Source organism: Acinonyx jubatus, chromosome D3 (assembly GCF_027475565.1).
Source record: "Acinonyx jubatus isolate Ajub_Pintada_27869175 chromosome D3, VMU_Ajub_asm_v1.0, whole genome shotgun sequence".
Lineage (NCBI taxonomy): Eukaryota > Metazoa > Chordata > Mammalia > Carnivora > Felidae > Acinonyx > Acinonyx jubatus.
Window position 1 is genome coordinate 19,411,165 of NC_069392.1, and position 24,115 is coordinate 19,435,279.

At 53.1% G+C, this 24,115-nt stretch overlaps 1 protein-coding gene across 9 annotated transcripts; it reads right to left on the reverse strand.

Annotated features, from left to right (window-relative positions):
- Positions 1-6,906: 6,906 nt before the first annotated feature.
- Positions 6,907-24,095, reverse strand: RAB36 (RAB36, member RAS oncogene family). 9 transcript variants are annotated; one of them, XM_053205488.1, is made up of 11 exons: positions 23,958-24,095; positions 23,084-23,166; positions 19,965-20,056; positions 18,026-18,091; positions 17,495-17,596; positions 15,049-15,113; positions 13,393-13,448; positions 12,265-12,342; positions 11,847-11,937; positions 10,184-10,281; positions 7,511-9,659 (listed from the first exon to the last, which is right to left on the reverse strand). In XM_053205488.1, exons 2-11 carry the CDS (start codon positions 23,150-23,152, stop codon positions 9,522-9,524), a joined length of 855 nt encoding a protein of 284 aa, XP_053061463.1. In that variant the 5' UTR covers positions 23,153-23,166; positions 23,958-24,095; the 3' UTR covers positions 7,511-9,521. The 9 variants fall into 9 exon arrangements, 7 of the variants coding, with proteins under 7 accessions (XP_053061466.1, XP_053061463.1, XP_053061464.1 ...); XM_053205489.1 differs by having other exon boundaries at positions 10,162-10,281; XM_053205485.1 differs by having other exon boundaries at positions 14,809-15,113.
- Between the last annotated feature and the right edge of the window lie 20 nt (positions 24,096-24,115).

Here is a 24,115-nt window from a genome sequence, read left to right on the forward strand (position 1 = left end):
TTCACCCAGTGACTCCCCAGTGCTCAGCACATAGTAGATGCTCAGCCAGCGCTTGCCAAAAGAGGAATCTGACGTGTGTGTGTGTGTGTGTGTGTGTGTGTGTGTGTGGCCTGGAGGAACACACAACACGGAGAGAAAGATGGACATGAGTGGGGGAGGAAAGGATAAGACAGGCAGAGCCAGGCCATATCAGGGGTGTGTGTGCTGTGTGGGGATCCAGGACAGGGAAGAGGTCTGGGAAGGCCTGCCAGGAGAGGTGACATCTGAGTTTGCCCTAAAGATGAGGAGCAGGAAGGCAAAGACAGACTTCAAAATTCTAGGTATGTTTGAGGCACAGTAAGGTTAGGAGAGGAGGCTGTTATGGGTGGCAGGAAGAGACATCAGAGGCGAGGTAGGACCTTTCAGGATTGTAAGAAGTTTGGGTTTTATTCTAAATGCAAGGAAAAGCCTCTGAAAGGTTCTGAGCCTGTAGTGTCTGGTGGAATTTTCCACCAGGATTAACATGTTCTACACTCTATACTGAACAAGACAGCAGCCACTAGCTTCCCCATGCGATCACCAGGCATTCAAAATGTGGCTGCTGCAGCTGAAGAACTGGAAAAATCTAGTTTGATTTAAAATTAAGTTTGGGGGCTGGGGCACCTGGGTGGCTCAGTTGGTTAAGTGTTTGACTTTGGCTCAGGTCATGATCTCACAGTTCATGGGTTAGAGGCCCCCGCCCCCCACCCCAGCCCCAGTTGCGCTCTGTGCTGACAGCTCAGAGCTTGGAGCCTGCTTCGGATTCTGTGTCTCACTCTCTCTGCCCTCCCCTGCTTGTGTTCTCTCTCTCTCTCTCAAAAATGAAGAAACATTCTTAAAAAATTAAAATTTAGTTTGGGGGTGCCTGACTGGCTCAGTCCACGGAGCATGCATCCCTTGATCTCAGGGTTGTGGGAGGGAGATAGAGAGAGAGAGAGAGAGAGAGAGAGAGAGAGAGAGAGAGAGAGAGATTATCCCAAGTAGGCTTCATGCTCAGCATGGAGCCAATGTCGGGATTGATCTCACAACCTCAAGATCATGACCTAAGCCGATATCAAGAGTAGGACGCACAACTAACTAAACTACCTGGGTGCCCCAAGTCTGATATAATTTTAATTAATTTAAAATCAGGTAGCCACAGTATCTGCCATAAACAGTGGAGTGACTTGCTCAAATTTGTTTTGTGGACAGGTGAGAGGTGGGAGGTGGAAGCAGGGTAAGTGGACAGGGGCTGTGCCACGGGTGCAGGTGAGGTGTTCTGGTGACTCAGACCCAGGCTAGGGGGAAGCAAGGCACTAGAGAGGGGTTCAGTTTCCAGGTTTGTTCTGTATGTGTAGATAGATTGGATATGGAGGCAGGAAGGGCGAGTGTGATGGGGAAACTGGGGTGCCCATGTGAGGCTTCAAGTGTCTATAGCTCATCTACAGAGGGAAGTCACGTAGAGAGAGTGTGAGTCTGGGGTACCGAGGAGCCATCAAGAGCAGAGACAGAGGGGCGCCTGGGTGGCTCAGTTGGTTGAGTGGCCGACTTCGGCTCAGGTCATGATCTCACGGTCTGTGCTGGCAGCTGGAGCCTGGAGCCTGCTTTGGATTCTGTGTCTCCCTCTCTCTCTGCTCCTCCCCTGCTTGTGCTCTATCTCTCTCTGTCTCTCAAAAATAAATAAATGTTAAAAAAAAAAAAAAAAGCAGAGACAGAAGTGGGAGAGTTATGTTAGTGGGAACAGTGGGAGAGTTAGTGTTTATGGCCATAGGGCTGGAGACTCTCCCCAAACCCCTGGGAGGACTAGGTGAGGAAGGATTAGGGACAGGACTAGGAGGGAATTAGAGGCAGAGAAACTGAGAGGCACTGGCCAGAGAAGTGACAGGGATCCAAGAATCCTGAGAGGTCTGGATCGAGTGAAGAAGGCAGGGCCCCTGTGATGACTGCCAAGTTCTCAGGTGGCAGTACCCTGGGTCTGGCACTATGAGGCCAGCAGAGCCAAGGTGGGCCTCAGAGCCTGGCTGCACAAGCTGGAAGCTGATGCTGGCTCATGGAGCCTTCCAAGGGATTCATCAGGTGGAGGGGACTTCACCAGGGGCTCTGCAAGCCCCAAGTAGCAAGTGACATTTATTTTCTTCATCATTATGCTTTTCTAAATTCTTCATAATGAAAATGTCTATCTTTTGTAATGAGAAAATAGATTTTGTTTTTTGTTTTTTATTTTTTATATCTATATTAAGGTATAACGGATATGCAATAAGCTGTGCATATTTGAAGTGTGCGCTTTGATGAGTTTTGACATCTGTGAAACCATCTCCACGATCTGATAACAGACATGCCCATCACTCCCAATAGATGGTGGTTATGTGGCTCTGTAGTTTATTTAAAAATCAAACACACACAACACATTGTGTTAAAAAAAATCACACACACATACACACACACCCCTCAGGCACTCTCAGTCATCCCTGAGCCCAGATGGAGATGCTGGCAAAACCCTCCCCAAGGCTACCTGGCTGCCTTTTCCCTCTTTCCCTTTGCTGGAAGGAGAGTCTGGGACCCAACACCTCCCTCTGCTGGAAAGATTGCAGAACTTCCAATGTGTCAAAACTGGCTCTGGGAAACAACCCAATGTCCGTCAACAGATGAATAACATGTTACTCAGAATGTGGTACATCCGTACAGAATGTGGAATATTATTCAGCCATAAAAAGGAATGCAGTACTGATACTACAACATGGATGAACCTTGAAAGACTTCGGCTAAGTAAAAGAAGCCTATCCTAAAAGGCCACATACTATATGATTCTATTTATACGAAATGTCCAGAATGGACAAATCTATACAAATAGAAAGTGGGGAGGTGCCTGGGTGGTTCAGTTGGTTAAGCGTCCGTCTGACTCTTGATTTTGGCTCAAGTCATGATCTTGCAGTTTGTGGGTTTGAGCCCCACGTTGGACTTCGTGTGCTGACAGCGAGGAGCCTGCTTGTGATTCTTTCTCCCTCTCTCTCTGCCCCTCCCCTGCTTATGCTGCTCTCTCTCTCTCTCTCTCTCTCTCTCAAAATAAATAAATAAACTTAAAAAATCAATAAATAAAGTAGGTTGGTGATTGCCTGGGCATAAGGAGGTGAGAGGAATGGGGAGTGACTGTTAATGGTCATTGAGTTTCTTTTTGAAAATGTCCTAGAACTAGATAGTGGTGATTTTTGTACAACTTTGTGAATACATTATAAACCACTCAATTATACGCTTGAAATGAGTGAATTGCATGATAGGTAAATTATAAGTCAATAAGGCTGTTATATTAAAAAACAAACATCACTAAGGGTAAGTTAAACCAGCCCTTGGGTATAAGCAGCCCCTGGTCCTGCTCACTGAGGGTTAAGAAGGAGCATTTTTCTAGCACGTCTTTTAATGCTTCCATCAGACCAGGGATTTACCCCCACTTCAACAGATGAAGACATGTTTCCAGGTCACACATCCCTTCAGCTGTGGGCAGGCTTGAGACTGTCTTCCAGCTCAAGAGCCTACGTTCTTTGCATCATTCTAAAGTCAGAAGGCCCCACTAGTATGAAACCAGGAAGAGACTGACATCATTCAAACTTCTATTTGTTCATTGTAAAATGGACTGGCCACCCCTGTCCTGGGGGACTTCCAGGCACCAGGTCTGCCAGCTGTGGTTGGACGGGATGTGCACTGCACAAGGGCACTCATCAAAGGGGGCAGGATTCCCAGCTTAGACCTGGTAGATATGAATATCAGTGGTGACAGCAATTGTAAAAAGGTGTATTTTCTTACAAAATCACTTTATAATGGCAGTTTTCTAACATATGGATATCAAACGCTTTGAGCAAGAAGTGTATTTTTAAATTGAGGTGAAATCACATAACAAAATTCGCCATTTTAAAGTGAACAATTCAGAGAGATTTTGTGTATTCACAATGTTGTGCAACCATACAGCTTGTATCCAGTTCAAAAATATTTTCATCACCCAAAAGGAAACTCCACATCCATTAAGCAATGGCTCCCCTTATTTCCCTCTCTCCACCCCTGACAACCACTAATCTCCTTTCTGTCTGGACATTTCATATGAATGGATTCATATAATGTGTGACCTCTTGTGTTTGGCTTCTTTCATTTAGCATAGTGTTTTTTAAAAATTAAAAAAAAAAGTTTATTTTGATGCTTAGTTTTGAGAGAGAGAGAGAGAGAGAGAGACAGAGAGAGCAAGTGGGGGACAGCAGAGAGAGAGAGGGAGACACAGAATCTAAAACAGGTTCCAGGCTCTGAGCTGTCAGCACAGAGCCCAATGCGGGGCTCAAACTCATGAACCATGAGAGCATGACCTGAACTGAAGTCTTGAGCCAAAGTTCGATGCTTAACTGAATGAGCCACCCAGGCACCCCAATGTTTGTTTTCGAGAGAGAGAATACACATGAGAGTGGCGAGTGGGGGAAGGGCAGAGAGAGGGAGACAGAGGATCCAAAGCAGGCTCCAGGCTGACAGCAGAGAGCCCTATGTGAGCCTCGAACTCACGGAGCCTTGACATCATGACCTGAGCCGAAGTCGGACGTCTAACCAACTGAGCCACCCAGGTGCCCCTCATTAAGCGCAGTGTTTTTAAGGTTCAACCATGTTGTAGCCTGTATTAGTGCTTCACTCCTTTTTAAGGCTGTAAATATTCCATTGCATGGATATACAACATTCTTTTTTTTGTAAGTTTATTTTTATTTTATTTTGAGAGAGAGAGAGTGCGTGCAGGAGGGGCAGAGAGAGAGGGAGAGAGAGAGAATCCCAAGCATGCTCTGCATTGTCAGCACAGAGCCCAATGCAGGGCTCGAACTCATGAACTGTGAGATCATGACCTGAGATGAAACCAAGAATCAGATGCTTAACCACCTGAGCCACCCAGGCACCCCTGGATTTACCACATTGTGTTTGCCCATTCATCTATTGGTGGACATTTGGTAGTGTGAATAATGCTGCTCTGAACATGTGTGCACATGTACTTGTTTGAATCCTTGTTTTCAATTCCTAGGAAGGGGATTTCTGGACCACATGGCAAGTCTACGGTTAACTCTTTAAGGAAGTTCGCGGGTACCTTTTCTGCGGGTACAAAGGCACTTTGTGGGCACAATGGCTTTGCCCATGAGACTTGCACAGTCTTCGGGGCTTCCATCCACCCAGCCCTTGCCAGCTGCCCAGCCTGGGGCTAGGGGCTCCATAGATGTGACTTGCTTCCCCCCTCACAGCCACAGAGAAAAGGGCTCAGAGAGGCACAGTGATCCCTTAGTCACACAGCAGTAAGTAGGGGTCACAGACTTGAACCCAGCGTGCCCAAGTCCCAAATTGGTGTCCTGGACCACTGTGCCATCAGGTGGGATTGTCAGACATGGTTTTTAGACAGCAAGGCTTTCTGCTGTAACACCTACCCTAAGACCAACTTGAAAATCTGGGCCTTTTCTTGCTCCTTCCCTGTCCTGACTGTACCCTCATCCTCACTAGCTCTGGGGGCTGGAGGCCAAAGGAGGGCTCCCTTCAAGCAGGATGTGGCCATGTGACCCCCATCTGTCATCTGTCATCCATCATCTGTCATCTGTCAGCCCTTGGGAGCTGCAGGCAAAAACAGAAAACTAGGGCGATCAATACAGCTGTTCTTTAGTCTGTTTGCTTGTGCTGTACTGGACAGTGCGTGGCTGGGCACCTCCTCCAGACCACCAGCCCCAGGCCCAGAGTGGGGAGCAGCGACCTCTGTGGGACTTCCCTGGCCAAGGTTTCCCAATGAGTGAGTGTGTGGGCCTTCCCTCCCAGGCCCCCCTCAACTTAACTCCACCTGCTTTCTGCAGAATCAATTATTGATGAGGCCCCTACAGCTAGGGAGTCCCAGGGGGGTATCCTGGCTGTCATTTCCAGCTTTCACAGAGACAAGATGAGCTTGTTCCTGAAAGCATGGCCTGTGAGATGATCTAGGCTGTGGCTACCAGTGGTCGGAGGCCCAGAGCACCCTCAGGCCAGGGGGTGCCACCCACCTGTGGGGCACAAGGGAGCCCTGGGGCTGCTTTGTTTCCCAGACCACCCACCATGTGTTCCTGAACAGAGTAGGGAGTAAGCAGAGCAAAGGGCCTGTAGACAGCAGGCTGGGGTGCAGGCTCAGACAGGTGGCTGGCTGGTGGTCCTGAATGCTGGGGAGGCGTCTGGATGTGGGGGTGGAGGCCAGGAAGGATCTGGGCTGCCTGGAAAGAGGCGGAGGCGGTGTGACAGCCACATTTCCCGTCTGCCGATCAACTTCCCTCAGGGGAAGGCCCGACATATGGGCGGTGACATTGGGAGCCACAGCAGATGGCAGAGGAGCCCAGGAGCTGCTGGGAGGGGGTCTCATATCAGGGCAGCGCCTGAAGTCCTGGGCTTCTTGGGCAATGGTGTACCCAGGTCCCCCCCCCCCCCCCCAGTCTTCAGGAGCCCTTTCTCCCCTAGAAGAGGAGGGTCCTCCCTAAGCTGCATGCTGCTTCTTCTGAAAGCTCCCCCCACCTCATGCCTTCTCTCGGTCCCTGCCCTGGGCCTCCTTGGTCGCCGTGTCCCCCCTGCAGGCTCTGAACTCCTTGTGAACCTGGTCCTTTCCCAGGTATGTTAATTCTCATCCGTGCGAATGTATGAACGTAAGTGACCCTCTGTCCATGTCTGTGTCCCAGTTACCTAGATCTTAGGTAACCTGAGCTCTCCCTGCTTAGGATGCCCTGGGTCTCTCTGGAGAGTGAGGTTCATTTGGGGGTGGCTCTCATCTCACCCCTCAGATGAAGTGAGAGTTGAATGGATCTTCAGTCTCCCCCCACCCACTCTAGTGGCCCAAAGCAGGGCTAGGGCAAGAGAGAGGCCAGCAGGTGCCCAGGACACAAGATTAGGGAGGTTGGGAGCAAGTACCCCACTCTGAATCACTGGGGAGGCTTTGTCACGTCACATGGCTGCAGGGCTGGGGGAAGGCTGACCCAAACTGTGGAGACTCAGGGAGCAGGGGGTGACAGAGGAAGGGATTGGTTAGCTCATTTCCTGGCTCTGCTGGGGACCCTGAGGAGGGCTGGGTGCAGTTGAGGACATGCGAATAAACCCCTTTTAGGGGTCACAACCCTGGGCAACAGGGCACTGGGACCACCTGACTAGGGGACCCATGTAAGGGACACAGCATCCCAAAGCTGAGGCTGCTTGGCAGGGAAACGGGGCTGAGGGACAAGCCATTTCTGAACCACTTGTGTATGGTCCTGTTTCTGCCCCAGAAATTACAGCCAAGTCTTGAGGTGTTTGAAGAGAATGTCTTTGTCAGCTTGTCAAGTGAATCTGACAGAGGAGACTCTGAATCAACTGGTGGGAAACAACCGAGCACACAGTGGACAGCATGGGGAAAGTTTAATAAAGGGCCACTTACAGAGAGTGGGCACACACAACATACTGTGGTTGGTTCTAGCTCAGGAGCTAGCAACAGGACACCATTATTGTCGCCGCCCTCCCCCCCCCCCCCCCCCCGACAACCCTGGGGCCTGAAGGGGTGAGGGGAGGCAGCCATTGGAGAGCGCCAGCCCACTGTGACCAGGCTCCTCCGTCCCGTGACACTTTCTGTTGTGTGTCACAGCCCTGGTCCTAATGTGACCTGCCTGCCCCCCAAGATTGTGTCTAGTGGACCAAGCTGGGGATCCACGCCACAGAAGGGCCAGCAAGTCCTCTTTGGGAATCCTGAGTGTGCGAAGCTACATCTATAAGATGGTCACTGAACCAACCACCTTCGGTAAAAGCTAAAACATGGACACAAACCAAATGTCTCCCTCAGGGGGCAGGGCACTTGGGACTCTGGTCCATCACGGGAAGGAAAACGGTAGCTGCTAAAGAACAAGTAGGTTCGGTGTGTGGAGAGGGCTCCTGCAGGTTGACAAGAATGCAGCCTGCCAGGCAGCATGTGTGGTGGAAGCTCATTCTGGTTCAACAAACAAGCCCACAACCATGGTTGTGCTGCCCAGGAATAGTCTGGGAGGATTCCCACCGCCATTAACAATGCTTACTTCCAGGGACAGGAGGGGGACTTTCAGTCTATATACAAAGCTTTGTAGTGTCTTGTTTTGGCTTATCACAAGTGTGTACATAATTCCTTTGTGTGATTTATATAAAGAAGTATTTTATAGCTATAAAAAAAAAGACAGCTAAAATGTGAAGGGAGAATGAACAGAAAAAAGATGCCACGTTCTTCCCCAACCAGCATTTGGCAGTCGCTATCAGCCGATGAACGCCACTGGGCACTTGCAGTGTGCCGGGCACTGTATGGGGTACTGTTCAGGGCACTGACCAGAACAGCTGTTTGCAAAATGCTCACCTGAGAAGCAGGTGGAAAGTGCCCAGATGTGCCCACCTGCTTGTGGCATGGGGTGGGCAGGGATGAGCAGGCACCCACCCAGGGCCGCGGAGTGTGGGATGGGTGGGGGTAGTCAATAGCTCCCACAGAAGAGTAAGATGAGGGTATAGAGAGAGCGGGCACTCTGGGAAGGAGCTGGGGAAGGGGTGCCTGGGTTGTTCCTTCTGGTTCTGGATGTGCAGGACAGGGTGGTGTAGGTGAGGAGCTTGCTAGACTCTGGAGGGCCTCTGATATCCTCGAAAGATACGTGGATGCCACCACAAAGGTCCTGAGAGGCACACACCCAGCATTTTCTTGTTTTCCAGGCCCTTCCTGTGTAGGCTGGAGGGAGAGAGGGATGGCAGGGCAGCCGTGGACACCAGCTCAGCAGTGTCTGGGTGACCATTGCTGGTAACAGCAGGGCAGTGCCATGCACATTGGATGTAGTAGGAATTTACCTCAGGGGCAGCTGGGAAGCCTTCTTCCCATAGCACAGCTAGGGAAACTCATTGTCCAGGTGGGCCAGAGGGGCACGAATAGCCTATTCTGCACATTCTCACCCACTGACCAATAGGACAGGATCCCAGGGATCAGAGGCGAGCCAAAGATGACCCCTTGGCCAAAAGGGGCCTGAGAGACCATCTTGTCCATCCTCCTCCAGAGGGGCAAGGCTGCTGAGGGATCCCATAAGTCTGTGGCAGAGGGACAGTGGACGATGAAGCCTGGGGCTCCGAGGCCCAGAACTTCAAGTCCTGTTGAGAACAGAAAAGTCCCAAGCAGGGATGACAGGTGGATTTTCCCTCATATGCTGACTTTGACAAGTCCTGCTTGCCTGGACCACTTAGATGAGAAGGATTCTGAGGCCAACCCAGGAAAGCTGGGAGAGTGCCTACATGGGCAGCTGATGTGTGCCGAGGGTAAGAGATAGTGGGGCACAAGTGTCTCATATCTGTAGTCCTGAGGCCTCTCAAGGCCAGGTGAATCTATAGGAGGGACTGGCCTTCCAGATGATCACCACAGTATACCCACAGCTGGGCAGTGAGAGGCTCCTGGGCAGCCAGAGCAGGTCTTTCCTGGCTCCTGACCTGCTAACGACAAGTGGCTGAGCTCTGGGGCTCAGCATGGTGCGTGGGCAGACACGGATGGCTTCCTATCACCCCTCCACGGTCATGGAAGGCACTGTCCACGCATGTGCAGGGAGTAGAGGCTTCGGATGCAGGCCCCAGCTAACAGCAACCCAGGCTGGAGGATGTCTTGCTCTCCTGGGTCTCGGGTGGACTCTCCTCCATTCCTGTAAGGTTGGAAAAAGTCACATGGCCTCAACTAAGCACCTGTAGCTGACACTGGGCAGCCTCCCTCCCCTGCCGCTGGTACCCTCTGGTGACTCCACTGGTCCCAGCTGAGCTTGACCTCCTGGGCCTCTCAATCAAGGCCCTGATTACCTGGCACAGGCTGAGAGGCCTAGGATGTATTCTAGGTGGCGGAACAGCACGGGCAGAGACACAGACTAGAAAAGCCAAAGCCCGGACACATCCATGCAGCCAGGGATGCCCAGCCTGGCTCATGAGGAAGCTGCTAGAAGGGCAAGGAGAGCCAGGGAGGGAGTCTCAGCTGGCAGGCAGGGTCAGGGAGGCTGGGGGCCTGAGGTCCGAGTAATGGCAAAAAGGATAGCCCAGAGAGGACAGCACAGGGTGACGAGTTAAGGGAATGGGCTCTTGGGACAGGGGGATGGTGGACATAGATTTTAGGCTGCAAGCCTGCTCCCCAGTCCCCACCCTGCTGTCTGTACGCACGGATGAGGTCTCCGTCGCCGACCTGAAGCTGGGCACTGCTCCTCCTCTCCAAGTCCTGCAGAACTGACTGCTCGAATGCCAGGGCAGCTACGCGGCTGAAGAACGCCTTCACATTCTCCCCTGTGGGCCCAAGAGACAGCCCTGACCCTGTCGCCTCTCCCCTCACCCACAAACGAATTTGTGAGCCAGCAGGTGCGGGAGCCAGGGTGGCCCGCCTGTGGGGCTTCCTGAGGCGGCACAGTGCAAGGGATGGGGTGGGCTGGCCCGGCCTCCCACCTCAGGGGGCTCTGGGGCCCCCTGCCCTGGCAGCTCCCTCAAATCTGAGGCTTGGTTTCCCAGCATCTACTCTTCCAATTATTCGCCACTGAACATCTCCTGTGGGCCAGGCACTGGGATGTGTGGAGATCAGAGGGTGTCTGCTCTCTTGTCACTTTTGAGCACCTGTCCAGTGAGCAGTTGTGAAGATTAATGTTCTGTCAACTTCCACACGGAGCCTTTGTGCATCCTCCTCCAGGTGGAGGAGGCCACCCACCTGGGCACAGGGCTAGATTCCAACTCCTGACATGCACATGACCCTTGTGCAGCTAACAACCTATACAACTGCTCAGGGCAATCCTGCTTGGCCCATAGGAGAATTCTCAATGAATGTGCTGTTACTCTAAGAGGGTGGGTTCTCATAGGCACTGTGGATGTTGTCAGGAAGGGGCAGAGGGAACTGGGCATGGCCATTGCCACACTCTTATCTGTGTCAGGCTGGAAGTTGTGCTTCCACCCGTGGTGCCTATCCCACCATTACCTCACCAAGTCCCTGGCCAGGTGTTTACCGCAGCCCCTCACCCAGGGCAAGGACTACAAGGCATAATGCCTGAGTCCCCAGAGCCGCTGGGGCCTTCTATGAGCCATGCAATAACTGCATGTTATTTCATTTCATCCCTGGCAACAACCTGTGTTTTTAAAGTGTGTCCTTTGCTTCTCTGCATTTTCTAACTTTTCCACCATGAATACACATGGCTTTTATAATTTAAGACAACATGTTTTTACAGTAAAAACAAGATGAGATAGAAAGCATCACCCATTTCTCAGATGAGGACACTGAGGCTGAGAGATGTTAGGCATCTTGCCAGGGCTGAAGTAAACAGTGGCTCATGGGTGAAGGTGGCACAGGGACCGAGGGCTCACTGTGGCTGGGGCCCAGTGTGGCTGGAGGACAGATGGGTGGGATGTGGATGAGGGCCAGGGGGCCATGAGCAATGTTGCAGTGTCTTTCACGATGACACCCGAGGAAGGGGTGGGAGCCCCCAGTTACTGGACCCTTCTATGTGCCAGGAGGTACTTCTTACCCGGCTACCTCAGGTGGGGGGTGGGCAGAATGGTACAGTGGTTACAGGTGAGGGCTATATTCCAATCCCAGCCCTGTTACTTCCTCCCTATGACCCTGGACATGACCCACAGGGATAAAATGGATCTGACTCAAGGAGGGAGGGGGTTGCATTACAGAACACAAGCATAGGGCCAGGTGTCGCTATTCCTGTTGCCCATGGGGGAGGGCTCCTAGTCTGCCTTTAGGGATGGGAGACTCCTCTCAAGCAATGGAAGGCCCTGCATCGTCACCAGCACAGCTGGCTGTGACTCAAGCATTTCATAGAGACACAGAAGGAAGCTCTGCACGCACTGTGGCAACTCACCTGTCTTAGCTGACACCGACCAGTACTCCGCCCGCATCTCGCTGGCCAGGCGCACAGCCTCCACTTCTGCCTGCTCACATGCAGCCCCTGACTGGGAGAAGCAGCCCTCCTGACCCAGCTTTCCAGGCCCTCCCTGTGGGGAGGCACTTCCTACTGCGCCTCCTCCCTCCCCATGTCACCCTGGGATGGGCAGCCTCAGTGCACGGGTGGGGGTACACATCCCCAGGGGTGAGACCCCAGTGATCCCTCAGACAAGACAAAACAGGAACAGGGAACTCAGGTGCCCCTAACTTTCAGTTCCTGGCCTCCAAATCCCCATCTAGGCATGTCAGCACCACCCTCCATTCTCCAAGCTTAGGCTGAAAGTGGATGCATTTTCTCGGGTGCCATCCTAAGCCTCTAGCTCTGGCGTGCTCACCAGAAGGTCCTTCTTGGTTCCCACGAGGAACACGAAGCAGGAGCCCGGCTCGTTCTCCCTTAGTGCATCCTCCAGCCACTGTCTGGAATGCACAGAAGGAAGACAGGCTGAGGAGGGCATCTGTCTCCCTAGAGACGTCTGAAGAAGACCAGGGAATGGAGGGTGCAGACCTGGGTCCACCCCAGAGCTGGGAGCATTGAGCCTCCAGTTGCAGGGAGGGCACCTAGACCCAGCTGGCTGAGTGGGGCGCTGGTCCTGCTACCAGCTGGACTGAAGGTGGGTGGGAATGCAAAAGCACTTGTCAGGGGAGGTGAAGACCCTGGCAGTGCCCTCACCCTGTGTCAGCTTGGGTGAGTGCTGTCCTTTCATCAACTTAAACAATCACCCCAGCCTCCCTCATGGGGTTTGGGAGAAGCTGGATATGAATGCCCCAAGCCCAAGTGAGGTGAAAGGACTTTGGTCAATTCCCAATTCCCAGCAGAAGCAGATGGCCTCCGAGAATTGGTCATGTTACCAGGTCTCCTGACTGATCTCTACCCAAGACAGCAAATACTATCCCTTCAGACAGGACTGGATATACGTCATTTGTAGGACCCAGAGCAAAGTGAAAATGTGAGGCCCCTCCTCCAGCAATTATTAAAGCTTTCAAGATGATGACAGCAGAGCATTAAAGCAAATGCAGGCTCAGGGCGCCTGGTGGGGCTCAGTCAATTAAACGTCCGACTTCAGCTCAGGTCATGCTTTCATGGTTTGTGAGTTCGAGCCCGCATCAGGCTCCCTGCTGTGCAGAGAGCCCCCTCCAGAAACTCTGTCTCCCTCTCTCTCTGCCCTTCCTCCATGCACACAAAATAAATAAGCATTAAAAAAAGAAAAAAGAAAAGAAAAGCAAAGGCAGGACCTTATGAGTGCTGGCCCCAGTATGACTGGGCTGCCCATGTATCCTGAACTGGCCCTGCCTTCAGCAGATGGATGCAAATTTTAAAGGATAATTTGGCAAATTGGACAGTAAGTGGCCTGTGGGCAGTCAGTTCTGACAAGTGAGCCTGGTCATGTGCACCCACCAATGGGGGCCCAGCTCGTGGGTGTTCCCAAACCCAAGAGGACCACAGGGGCCACAGAGTCCCAGACTTGCCTGGTGTGCTCCAGAGTCTGCACATCAGTGAGGTCAAAGGCTGTGATGATCACTGTACACACAGGGAGAAGCCAAGAGCAGGTCAGCAGCAGGTGAGGCCAACATGGTGTGACCAGGAAGGGCTCCCCTCATGCAGCTCCCTGCTCCCCAGGAGAAACCCAGAGAGGAGCCTGGCTCCCACACAACTGCCAGAGTCGTCCCCCAGGCAGTCAGCTCTGGTCCCCACTATGGGGGCTGGGGAAGAGACACTTCCTAGCGGCCCCTTGGGACCTACCTACCCACCACCCTTTCCAACCCATATCCAGAGGTCCAGCCCCAGGGGTTATCCAGGGAGGCAAGATGAGCTCATGGGCTCCTGTGTTCAAAATTCTCTTCTGCCACTTACAGCTGAGGGAGCTCAGATGAGGGTTTTAACAGCTGAGAGCCTCAGTTTCCCCATCTGTGAAGCAGTGAGAATGATATCTCAGGCTATCAGGGTTGCCGTGAGGATTAAACAAGAACAGCTATTTTACAAGCTCTGGATCTAGGGCCTGATGCAGGGATTTTGACCAATGGCAGCTATGGCTATGAGGATAATTAGCAACAACCAGCTTTAGGAAAACAATTTCTGAGGAGCAAGGTAGACAGAAAATTGGGAGATGCAGCCGCTGCCCCCTAGGTGCCTCTCCTCAATGGCTCCGCCCTGGACCCGTTTTGTCCAGGGTGTCCAGGAGCCCGTTGGGAGTCCTGAGGGAAGCCCCATGTGGAGGACATTCCAGAGTGGCCCTGGAGAAGTGAGCGGGGCTGGGCAGAACCTTCCTCTGCACCTTGGCTGAAGGTTGTAGGAGGCCGCCTGAGGCAGAAAAGAATGGAAATGAAGGAGGATACTGAGGACCTTGATGGTGGTGGGCCAGGGTGCAGTTCCCAGAGGTGTCCCGGTGGCTCACACCTCATCCTCAGGGTGTGTCATGCCCCTGAGAAGACGTGCCAGTGCAGGAACTCCAACCCACAGCCAAAGTGCTCATGGTTTGTTTCCTGTTTCTGCTTTTCTCAAATCTCAAATGGAAACTTGTAGTTTCTTTACACTAGTACTGAGTAGACATAATTGTGCCTCAAAACTTGAGCCTGGTTCTGGAGCCTGTGAGCGGTTCTCATGTCTCCCATTGAAACCCCTTCTTCCTGGGAAGCTGGGGTTGGAGTGGGGAGCTTATGCTGCTGCCTACTGCCTGGGAGGCCTGCCCAGTGCCCGGGCCACCCCCACTGCCCCCCATCTGCAGGTGCAGTCCTCCTGTGGCCCTGCCACTCCTCCCCTCCAGCCTAGCCTCCCTGCACCTCCTCCAGGAGTCGACTATGCTCTTTTCTTTTTAGGGGGTTTCTAGACATGCATCTCCCTCTCTGAGCATCCTTCTGAGCTGAAACTGGCTGAGACTCACAGGGAGCAGCCACCAGCACAGGGTCCCTGAAGGATGTGACTGCGGAGGCCAACCACAGGCCGGGCTGGCTGGAAGGCAGTTTCTTTATCCCAGAGGACTGGCCAGGAATTTTCTCAGTGGTTCTCGGAGGACAGATTTGGTGTCTGCGTGGAGGACCTGGACTTCTTGTTATAAGCCCAGTGGGAGCCTCCTGCTGTACGTGGTTGAGGGCCCCACCATTGCCATCACCCAGATGCTCACCCTGGGCACCCCGGTAGTAGGCAGATGCAATGCACTTGAACTTCTCCTGCCCTGCTGTGTCCCAGCTGTGTGGTGGCAGAGACAGAAAGGGAAACAGAGAGGTGTCAGATTAAGCAATTGCAGTGGTCTGAGCCAGCAGGCTAGTGGGGCTGTGGGTGGGCAGGCCTGAGGGCCCGTCCCAGCTACCAGCCAGTAGTCCCCGCCCACCAATTCCTCATGATCTCTTCCTAAGGTGCCCCATGGGGGAGCTTCCTGGCTGGATTCACCATGCCAATGGAGGAGGGGCATGGCCCAAGTAGTTCTACTGCCTGGATAAATGGAGTTGTAGCTTAGTCCCTTTGGACGATGCCATTAAAAAAGAGAGTATGTTCCCTGATATGCTTGCTCTGAAGATGTGGAAATCCACCTGCAGGGGAGGCCCTGTGAATGGGAATGGGGCTCCAGTCTAGGCTGCCAGCTATGGATCTGCCCTTGCTCATGTGTGGCTGGGCCATGGCTTCAACATTCTGTACTGCAGCAGAGGGTATGCTCAGGTTTCTGGGTTGGAGGGGTGGGAGTATATAACAGGGACATGGTTTGCATCTCCTGGGTGACTCTGAGCTCTGGCTCTCTGGAGGGGCACAGCCCTGACTTTATGGAAAAGAATGCAACAATCGATTAATGATGTCTGCCATGAGCACACTATAGGAGAGGGGGGACACCCATGCTGAGATCTACTTGCTCTGGTTTAGAACCAGGCAGGTAATCAATATGCAGGCCTAAACCTGAAAATCCATTCCCTTTTAAAAATAATAGATTGGGGTGCCTGGGTGGCTCAGTCGGTTGAGCATCCGACTTCGGCTCGGGTCATGATCTCACAGTTCATGGGTTCAAGCCCTGTGCTGACAGCTCAGAGCCTGAAGCCTGCTTCGGATTCTGTGTGTGTGTGTCCCTGTCTGCCCCTCTCCTGCTCATGCTCACTCTGTCTCTCAAAAATAAATAAATGTTAAAAAAAATAAATAGATCAGAATTTAACTCTTCAGCAAATGGAAAAGTAGACAAGCCATGAATAAGACCTCAAAAGTCTGAAATGTTTTCATGTGATTCAGCATGACGCAGAACATTTTGACTCTATTCTTTCATTAATTCATTCATATTGTCTTTCATTTCTGAAGATGACTCTGGATGGGAAGCTGGAGGGTGGCCTGGAGGTGGGGCCAGATGGATAGCTAGCAGTGGCTTCAATGTAGGACAATAAGAAGCCAAGCCAGGACATTCTAGTTAGATGTGGCCAGTGGCCACAACGGGGAGCCCAGCACAGGCCATTCTCTGCACGGCTCCACCTAGGCTGCCCCATCAGCTCTGTGTTCCTCAGCTCTCCTGGCTCCAGAGCCCCTTGATCCCACAGCCCTGCATTTTCACAGCCTCTTCTGCTCGGTCTGGCCCTGTACTCTCCCTTGTGCAAGATTCAGCAGTGCCACCTGTATCACTAGGGATGCACTGGGGCTGTCCTCAGGGAAGCAGACATTATCATGACAGAGTTAGGAACTGAGGTCTATGAGAGGGTGACCTCCATCTTGATGACCATAGATTCCCCGGCTAAGCCCAAGCAGGGCATAGAGGATGGAGAAATGAAACCAGAGGAGCAGGGGTGAACCCCAGGGAGAGAGAAAAGAGAAGGGGACCAGGACAGAGGCAGTAGGCAAGAGGAGGTATAGGAGCAGCTGGGCAGAGAGCATAGAATGTGCCATGCAGGGCAGCCTGGAAGCGGGGAGGAAGCCACACAGGAGAGGGTAGGGCTGGTGACACAGAGAGGCCTGCAGTATCCTCCAGGTGACAGAGGAGAAGGAAGGTAAGGTCCAGAGCTCTAGTGGGAAAGTGTGAGGCTGGGGAAAAGACTCTGGGCTGTTCTGACGGAAACTGGAGGGAGAGGCTGAAGCCAGTGGGTCACTGAGAGGCAGAGACATGGGGTCTGGCAGGGAAGCAGACAGACAGAGGGAGATGGAGCCGAGCGAGGGCAGGGGGTGGGGGTGGGGGTGGTACATCAGGCCTGAGGAAGGCACATGGACTAGGTGCCTTTTGGCTCCATTTTCCAGATGAGAACAGATGCTCACAGGCCTGAGGTGACTGGGATCACCAGGGGCCAGGCAGACCTGGACCCGGAGCCAGAACCTGAGGGGTGGGCATTAAGAGAGAATGAGGGTGAGTAGGCTCATTGGTCTGTGAGGACTTTCCCAGGTCTGATGACCAATGTGAGACACCCATGGGGACTGAGGGAGTATACAGGGCCTCGGGGAACTGGAGAAGTCCAGTTTCACATAACTGTTCCTGTTTGTCCAGACAGGTCCTCACTGGGCACCATAGGGCACAGTCAACAAGGAGCTTACCAAGGCTTTCCCCAAGGGTCTCCTCCGCAAAGTCCACCCATGAGCCACACAGGAAATGCTGTGACATGATGGCGACTTACATTTGGAGGCTATAGGGAATCCCAGCAATCTCAAAGCGCTCGATTTCAAAGTCTACCCCGATGGTGGCCTTGTAGTCACGGTCAAAAACATTCTTGCAAAACCTGCGGGAGTTGAGGGAGTCATCAGAGAGGCTGTGTGTGGAAGCTTTGCTCACGACAGCCAAAGTCTGCAGGCAACGAAAAATTCACCCTGTAGGGAATATAAGGAGATGATGGTCCACAGGGATAGACCCTAGATGGATGGAGCTGCCAACAAGAGCTTTGTGGGGGTGGAGCAGCAGCCTGGAAGGCAAACACTGCAGGTCAGGGCCAATGAGGTATGAGCCCGTGGTCCCAGGGTATGGTGTCATGAATGCCAGGCTCCTGGGATGCTGCGCCCTCCTTCTCCTGACCTGCCACTCCCTGGTTCCCTGTACCCCCTCTGGAGACATGGTTCCCATCAACCAAGCAGTTTTGACTACGACAAAGTTATATGGGCCTCCCAGGCAAAAGTGTGACAACCGGTGCTGGGAGGTGTGGCGGCAGGCATACCTGTGGATGAGGCTGGTCTTGCCCACGTAGAGATCGCCAACGACAACCACCTTGGAGAGTCTGAGCCTGTGAGGGATATGGGTGTGTTGCTCTCAAGCTTGGCCACAGAGCATCTTCACACATATGGGCCCTTCCTTCCCTGAGCTCCCCACTCATGAACCACCCCTCAATCCTTGACAGGGGACAGGCCACCTGCTGAGACACTCTGGGATGTCTAGCCCCATCCCTGGTATTCAAAGGGGAGGGCAGGAGGGCCTGCATTTGTTCTGGGGACTCTGCCGTTTCTGGGGCCATACCCTTGTGCCACTGGGCGAGGCTCTGTCATGAGGATAAGAATGGGCATGATGAGAGGCTGAGTCTTGGGCTGACGGGGTGGAGGGAGGAGTCCTAGGTGGTGTGATTTACAAGCTGGGGGTGCAGTAAGGAACCGGGAGCCACTGATGCAGACATAACACCCATGTGCAGGGAATAAAGGCATGGGGGAAGAGAGCCCCTGCATGCTCATACCCACCCCTGGGGCTGCATGGGCTCTTGCTCTTTGCAAGCAGGTGCTCCCTGACCAGGACACCATGGCCACCAACTGCCTTGGAGGTATCTGCAAGGTCCAGGCAGGCTCCAAGAGGTGAGGAGTGGACAGGGGTCAGACCAGGACACGGCACCAGGCTGTGGCTTGAGGCCAACCGGCTCTGAAGTTCTTGGGCTCCCCAGGGACCCTGCTCACTGAGAACAGCCACAGCCTCACCCTGTGCGTGTCCTGCACTCCCTGCGGCAGCATGCCTGGGACTCCTGGTGATACTTTAAGTTTCTGCAGCTCGAGCCACAGGAGCTCAATGGGCAAACATCTGACCAGGCACTCCGTCTGCCAGCAGACTGCGAGAAGGCACTTGTGTCACCTGGTGACCCGGTGCAGCTCCCCTGGTCATGTCCGAGAGTGCAGCGGCTGTGTCTTCTCTGCTCCCAGCTGGCTTCTAGTTCTGGAGCAGGGCGGCCCTGACTCCACTTCCCAGATGAAGGAGTAAAGGTACTGCTGAGGTACTGTGGGGGTACCCACCGTGCCTCAGTTTCTGCACGTCCCAGAGCTGTTGTTAAGGGTCAGAGAGGTCATCTGCGTGAAGCACCTTATAAGGAACCAGTACGTCCTAACTGGTGGCCAATGCTCTCAGCCCATGACCATGGCTGCTTTGGCTATTCTGACCTGAGTGAAGCCTCACCTTGTGCCACCTTGGGAACCTCAGTGCTGGGTGTCCGCTGCCACCTCACTACACCGTGCGACACCTGTGAGCTCAGCGGACTGCCTGAGCAGACTGTGAGCTCCTCAGGAGGAGAGGCAGAAGCAGGCCCTGGTCCCTGTCTGTCAAGAAGAGTAACTGCTAACTCCCTGTGCTGGCAGAGCTGGCTGCTGCCAAGGCAGGAACGAGGCGGTGCCAGGCGCTACAGGAATGAGGTGGTACCAGGTGCTGCCGAGGAGGGAACAGGACAGACACGGCCCATGCCCTCACAGGCTAGGTCTCGTGAGGAATCCAGATAGACAAACTCAGAATTCTGTGAGCTAAGTCCTTGGGACCCAGAAGCACACAGGCGGGGCACCCCACCCAGCCCAGGCTGGGGAGCAGGGGTGATGGGGGACTCCCCTGACACTAGACTGTGAGCTGAAAGAGTAGGAAAGACATTCCAGACAGAGCAAGCAGACATACATGGAGAGAGACCTCAGGCTGAAAAGTCATGGCGCAACTTACTGAGAAAAGGGAAAGCTGTTCTCTATGGCACAGGTGGGTCAAGCAAAGCCAGATCAAAATCCCCATCAGCTCCAGGCCTGTACTGGGCTGCACAGGTGTCATCTCTGTGTTTCATTTGTTCGTTCATACATTTATCCATGCATTCATTCCTTCTTGCCACCTCCTCACACATCCTGCACCCCCTGGCATGTGGGGTCACTCACCCGACAGTCCCCGTGTTCCTGCTCTGGCAGGTGCTGCTGACCTGCCCGTGAAAGTGCTCCTTGAGCTGCAGGCAGGCGCCAGGGGTGTACCACTGGAGAAAGACAGACAAACAGGTGGGCACTGTACCCTGTGAAGCCACGGCTCCATCACCAAGCAGGGCAGCGAGGTGGTGACTTGTTTCCCAGCATTCTCTCCTGCCCCAGCCTCGAAGCTCCAGCTTCATTAGCTTTCTCTGATCCCTCTGTCACATCTGTCTTCTATCCCATCAGTGGCCCTGAGGCTCCAGGGTCTTGTGAGTCCTGAGGAGCAACAGCAGAGGCCAGGCCAGACCAAAGAACCCGGGTGGTGACTTGGAGAGCTGGGTCTAGCCTGGGGCAGCTGTGCCTTTGCTGTGGGCATTTGGCAGATCTCTGTCCTCTCAGGGCCCCTCAGGGTGAGATGAGGGGTGGGCTATGAGGGCCCTTTTAGCCTCCAAGGTCCTTCCATACTTTCTACAGATCTTGGGTGCCATTTTTCTTTAAAAATATGCATATGTGCACATGGGAAATGTCCTGGAGGGCTCTTTTCATCTTCCACATTTCTTGGAAGGCAAAACTGGGTTATGGTTTAAGAGTACGATCTCTCTTAAACAGGAAGAGGAGGACCTGTGTCCACTCTTAGCTGCTGTGTGATCCCAGACAGCTGTCTAATGTCTCTGAACTTTAATTTCCCCATCTGTTAAGACCTCAGAAGCCTGGAGGCGTAGAATGAAATAATGTTGTAAAGCCATCAGGGCAGACCCAGCCTGGCACATATTAAGCGCTCAGCAAATGTTCACAGCTATTAAGAGGTCATGACACATGTTGAGTGCACTTTTGTTTTATAATTGGAAAAGACGATATTAAACAAGCTGAAGGTGACTGTTATGTTTTACTCTCAGATTGGCGGAGGCTAAGGATGGAGCGTGGTAAGGACACGGGGAGAAGGGCATCGTTGGAAGCTGTTGGTGTTCTCTGCCATGATATGGCAGTAGTCCCCTGGGCCGCCCTCTGTGTCCTTCAGAGGGGCACTGCTTGGACCCACAGCTCCCCTATGGCAAGAGTTCCACCTCCTCCCTTAGCCCTAGTATTTCTTCTGTGTTCCCAGGCACTGAGATGGGCTCTTCCCTGGCCCATGTGCCCCCACAGCTCCATGTGGGACAGAGGAAGCAGGGACAGTGGAAGGAGCTTTACAAAAGGGTAAGTCACAACATCTCAGTAGGCCCGTTTCCTCATCTGTAAAGTGGGAATACTCATAACAGCACCTCTTCATATGGTCGTTGAAGGATCAAAGGGGTAATGCAGGTGAACAGCTTAGCCCCGTGGCCCACATTCATGTGGAACAGTGTCAGCTACTTTAGGAGAAAGCTGGCTGCTTTTTCTTGTCGACTTCCATGTCGGCTTCAAAACAGGGGCCAGCCTGGCCAAAGTGGTCATTAGAGGAATCCCACCATTTTGGATGCACTGAAGAAATGTAATAAAGAAGACTGGGCAGGAAGCGTGGGCTGATTTTGGATACAGGGAAACTGAGGCACAGAGTAACAGGAGTTACTGACCATGAATTTCTCAGGTGTGAAATGGTGTGGCCCTGGGATACAAGATGAAATGCCACAGATGGGAGTGGGGAGAATATTACCCTCTGTGAAAACACGATGGATGCCCCAGGGTAGGGGAAGGTTGGAGCTCTGGAGTCAGACCCACATCAAGTCCTGGCTCTGCCACACCCAGCTGTGTGATGCCAGGCAGCTCTCCCTACCTCTCTGAACCTTGTTGGTCTTCTCTGTAAATGGGGTCCTCTGTCCCTGAACTGTTTTGTGCCCATCACACTTCCCTTCCTTTTGCCTCATGAAACATCTGTGTCCATCATCCCTGGTTACCACTGTCAAGCTTTCTAGGGAAGCAATTGCCTGGGCTTCTGTTGAGATGGAAAATTCTGGGGGAATTGTCCACAGATCTGAGGCACCACAGCTTTCTCTGTGGGTGTGTAGAGGAAGAAAAGGTGAGAAGATATGGTTGCAGACCCAAATTACCCAAAGTCCTACAGCCAGCTTCTTCCTCCTTACCAGTCTGGGCACAGAACTCAAGAAAAGAGGTCACTCTACAGAGAGGAATTTTCCCTCCATGCCTGTCCCAAGTCACATGGAGGCAACCACTGACAGCAGCATCTCATGTGTCCTTCCAGAGGTATTTTTGGCATGTACAAACACATACATTTGTTTTCTCCCCTCTCCTTTTTTCCACCCATGGAAGTACACTACACACTGTTCCCTTCCTTGCATTTTACTTAATTGACTTTAGCCATTACTGTACATCGGCTCCTGAAGGGAAGGAAGCCTCATTCTTCCTCACGTCTGTTAGGAAGTAGCATTTTGCTGTTGAAGCAGCCCCCTCTGGAGGACATTTACATTGTGTCTGACCTGTTTTACAAATTGCTTCAATGCCTGGCCTTGAATGGCTGGATCAGAAGGCAGGGGCAGCACAGAGGTGGGAAATACTGTCTCACTGCCCCCTACAGGGGTTGTACTGATTTGCATCCCCTGATGCAATTAATACTGGATTTTAATACACATGGCAGAGAGCTGTGGGTTTTCAGCAGGAACCAAGCCGAATGGTAAAGAGGGATACCCCCGGATTTGGTTTCAGGAAACTAGAATACTATTTTGATAACAGTAGTAATAATGAGAAAGGCAGAAATACCCACAACGTGGGTAAGGGAGCTCCTATTTACCAAGAGCCAGGCACCCAGTGTGAGAGGAGTTATCCTTATGTATCAGCAGCTGAGAGGTTGAGTGACGTGCTCACAGTCACACAGTCAAATGACAGAGTCAGGATTCACACCCAGGACTGTCTGACAGCAAAGTCTGTGCCTTTAACCTCCATGCCACCCTGTCTCCTGGTGTCACCCTTAACTTGCTGGTCCACTTTGGGAGAGTCAACACCAAATCTCCCTGCTTCTCTAAACTCTGGTAAGTTCCCAGGGTCTGTTAGCGAGGGACTGACCTCCTAGGCTCCTGAGCTTTGTTTCCAGTGATGAATGCAGGTGGGGAAATGTGGATTTGGACATGAAACACACATAAAGGGCTGGCCTAATGACTCTCTACCTTAGGGAAGCTGGTGATGATGCGGTCCCGGCTCACAGGTGGCCCCAAAGGCGTCAGGGAGGACCTCATCCTTCCAGAATGTCCTGTGGACCCAACCAGGGGAGAGTTAGGGAGCTGTGCAAAACCCTGGGGACTCAGCCTCAAGTTTATGTTTAACTTCTCAGCAGCTTTAAACATTGATCCTGGCCTCCTTCTCAGTCAGGGATACTGGCCAGAGGTCATCTCTTTCCATCTGCAGACAGTATGGTTGGGGTGGGGGTGGAGGGGACCAGGCTTTCCTAGTCCTGCCTGGGATTCAGGAAGACCTGGGTCTCCTTCTGCCAGGTATCCAACCAGGAGAGGAGAGGCTGCTCTCTGAACTTATCACTGGGGTGCGAGTGAGGCATTGCACAAACGCTGAGCTGTGCATCATAGCCCAGGTGGAGGAAGTGGAATTGGGGTGGGGAGGGGTGGTCCCTTGCTCCTAGTCTCTAAGGGATTAAGGTTTGGGTCGGGGGCGGGGGAGGGGGGGGGGCTTAGGTTTCAGCCCACAGGCGTTTCCCTGTACCCCCTCACCTTGCCCAGCGCCTGGCCCCTCAGGCCTATTCAACAGTCCTGCATCTTCTGTCTTCCCCCTTTCCCCACGAGGGTGGCCTTGGCCGAGGCCTTAACCAGGCCTATCGTCCTCCCGGATCTGATCTGACTCTCCTTCAGGACCAACACGGGCCTGGCCCGAGGTGGGCGCTCAGGGAATGAGGCCCCGGGGCTGCAGGCCTCGGCTTTAAGGTTACCTCGGTGAGAGGTGGGCGGGGACGCGGAGCCCTCCCAAATAGGGCCTCCGGGACAAGCCCATACAGGGGCGAACGAGGTTGGGGCAAGGGTATGGCGGACTCACCCACGGAGGTTGCGAAGGCTCCAGAAGCTTGGTGACCTGGTCAGGCTGGGCCCCGGGCAGCGATCACCATGGCAACGAGCACCACGCGAGACCCGCCGGCTTCTGACGAATCCAGGGCGTCGGGGACGGGGTCTGGGCGGGGCTCACAGCGGAAAGAG

Coding starts and splice junctions, on each gene's coding strand:
- RAB36 (XM_053205485.1), bottom strand. CDS start 23,152: ATGAGGTCCTCCCTGACGCCTTTGGGGCCACCTGTGAGCCGGGACCGC. Junction 11,938..12,264: donor GAACCAAGAAGGACCTTCTG/GTGAGCACGCCA, acceptor TGCTTCTCCCAG/TCAGGGGCTGCATGTGAGCA. Junction 9,660..10,183: donor GGAGCAGTGCCCAGCTTCAG/GTCGGCGACGGA, acceptor CCAACCTTACAG/GAATGGAGGAGAGTCCACCC.